General features: G+C 43.4%; 1 protein-coding gene across 1 annotated transcript in view; it reads left to right on the top strand.

Moving 5' to 3' along the window:
• The window catches only part of LOC109297398 (protein farnesyltransferase/geranylgeranyltransferase type-1 subunit alpha-like), a 14,899-nt gene extending 12,570 nt beyond the window's left edge, over positions 1-2,329 (top strand). The window contains exon 9 of the mRNA XM_019517126.1: positions 1,188-2,329. Coding sequence (XP_019372671.1) covers positions 1,188-1,316 — 129 coding nt within the window. The 3' untranslated portion in view covers positions 1,317-2,329. The remainder of the gene's footprint in view (positions 1-1,187) is intronic.
• The last annotated feature ends 261 nt before the right edge of the window (positions 2,330-2,590 follow it).

Consider the following 2,590-nt stretch of genomic DNA (forward strand, 5'->3'; position numbering starts at 1 on the left):
CCCTGGATCTGCATGGGGCAAGGCAGGCGGGGCTGGGGCTACATCGGGCTGTGCTGGGAGTGGGGGTATGCCCTCCCACTGCTTGCTTAACTGGGGCAGGCACAGGATGGGGCCACTGTGCTTCCTCCGCTCCGCTGCCCACCCTGATCCAGGGGCACATGCTGCCACTCGCCCAGCTGGGGCAGGGCAGACACAGGATGGAACCTCCCCGCTCGCCCAGCCCCTCCCACACTGCAGGGGGCCTTGATCTTCCCCCCCAGCACCTCTTCCCTTTTCCCTTCCTTTCCACCACACCAGACATACTAGCTGGACACAGCTGTATCCAGCATTGTAAAGTCAACACCCATGTCGGAAGGTCAAAACAGGGTGCCAGTTTATAAACGTCTTCAGTGCCATTAGTCGTAACTCAAAGTTGTAAGTCAAGGATTGCCTGTATATCCAAAATGTAGGATACCATAGTGAGGGTACCATGTGGATCCTTAAGAGAGAGCTGATGGTTTCATACTTGGTATGATTAAAAGTGAGAATTCTCTTGTGTGTTCTGCTCAGGGAATCAGGGTTATAAGTAAATAAGCTATTTTGCTTTTCATTTGCATCTGGAGCAGTGGAGACTAGAATGTTGTACTACTGGTACAGATCAAGTGCCTTGCGGATCAAGTGCTCAGCTAAGAGAAGAATTCAGACCTGTCAGATACAATGACCTAGATGCCCTGATATGTGTTTCTTCCCCTATGGTTACGTCTTTTCATGTACAGTTGAAATGAATAACGCCTTGAAACCTGCTTTGGATATGAATAATGGCCTAGTACAAAATTATTGACCATAAGCAAAACCTGATTTGACAAGTTTCTATCCCTTAGTGCTCATGGGGATTTCCTAAGCAGGTTTTTTGAGGTTGAGAGGGAAAGATGAGCAGGGGGAAGTGTCACAGCGGAAGCATGTTCAGTGAAACTAGGCCTGGAGAGTCTCAGGAAACCAGTTTCTCTGTGACATCATCCCTAGAGGTAATTGATTTCCACTTAAGAAATGGCATTTTTCTGCAGCTTCCAGCTACAGCAAAACTAATGCCAGACGTTGGTTGCTTAAGTGATTGTTAGACTCCATCAGTCTTACAAGCCCTTACAGTGTTTAAGGGCTGTTGTACAGTATGGAAAAGCTTATTCCAACTTTGTAATTTTTCTTCCTAGTTATGTGAAATTCTGGCTAAAGAAAAGGACATAATACGAAAGGAATATTGGCGATATATTGGGAAGTCCCTTCAGAACAAGCACAGCACATGCACTGAACAGAGTTTGCCAGTAGATGCGCAGCAGTAACTGAATGTGGAGAAAAATGGTGTTAAGCTCTTGGATTGTATTAAAGAAGCACGAAGTGGAGCACCAGCCAGGATCAAGTCAGATGGACTGTTCCCCTTGGCTGGGATATGATGTAACTGTCCATGCACTGCACAGGTATTACTTATAATAGAAACTGAGCACCAAGTGTTCAGTGTAACACAATGTCCTCTGCTCATGGCTGCTACTTACAATAGCTAAGGGTGGATCCAAGAAATGTATTTAAGTCTTAATACTTACTTGAAATATACCAAATAAAAGACTTATTTCTTAATAGTTAATTCCTAATGCTATATTATTTTTAAAGCACTAAATCAATTTTTCACACCCTAGCTAATTCACTTGTCGCCCTGCACCTCCTAATGAAATAAGCATAAAAACTTGTGTGCAGTCAATGCAACTAACTTAATATTAGTTACTGCAAGCAGGAATGCAATTGTTGCCATACATTAGAGCAGCTATGCAACACTGACCACATTGTGCTATTATACGCAACTAATGCAAACTATATGGTTTTGTAATAAAAGTGTAGATACATTTAAAATACACATATGAGACCTTTAGCATCTTTCTTTCCTATACAGACTGTATTTTAGCACCAAGAATTGACAACTTGTCCATAACAGTTTTGTTAATGGTAAATCAAACAATAGCCTTTGGCAATTTGATACGTACTTCTGTTAAGAGGATTTAGGCTTCCATGTTGCATTAATTGATGCATTTTGTTCCCTGGAGTATTCTGATCTCAATACTGGAAGGGAGCTTTCAACATTTAGTGTAAAGGGCAGCCTTGATTCTTATTTCTAGGGAATGTGGGAGTGCTGAGTGCATTTATTGTCTCAAACCCGATTAAACCTCTGTGTAATATTAGGACAACTGAAATTTGAAACAACAGAAGTTTTTTTTAGCTTCATCCACACTCAATTTGTTTTCATGATAAACAAGGTTCCCCTCATATTACATCTCAAATCAAAATAAATGCAGACAAAACATTATATTGCTTCCCTTGACTAAATCTGGAGGGGCAGAAGGAATGTTCTTGGTGTCATTCATGCACAAAAATGCCCACATGGATAATTCCATACAGCAGGGCTTTTCAACCTTTTTTAACAAGTGTACCCACAGTGGCCAGACACAGAGCGGTGGGGTGGGGGGGGCATGGTTCACAGCCAGATGTGGAGTGGCAGCAGCGTGGGGTGGTGGGTGGTGGCAATGGTGCAAGCTTCCCTTCCCCTCCCCTCCCCTCCCCCCCCCCC

Source organism: Gavialis gangeticus, unplaced genomic scaffold (assembly GCF_001723915.1).
Source record: "Gavialis gangeticus isolate Ggan-Ray unplaced genomic scaffold, GavGan_comp1, whole genome shotgun sequence".
NCBI lineage: Eukaryota > Metazoa > Chordata > Crocodylia > Gavialidae > Gavialis > Gavialis gangeticus.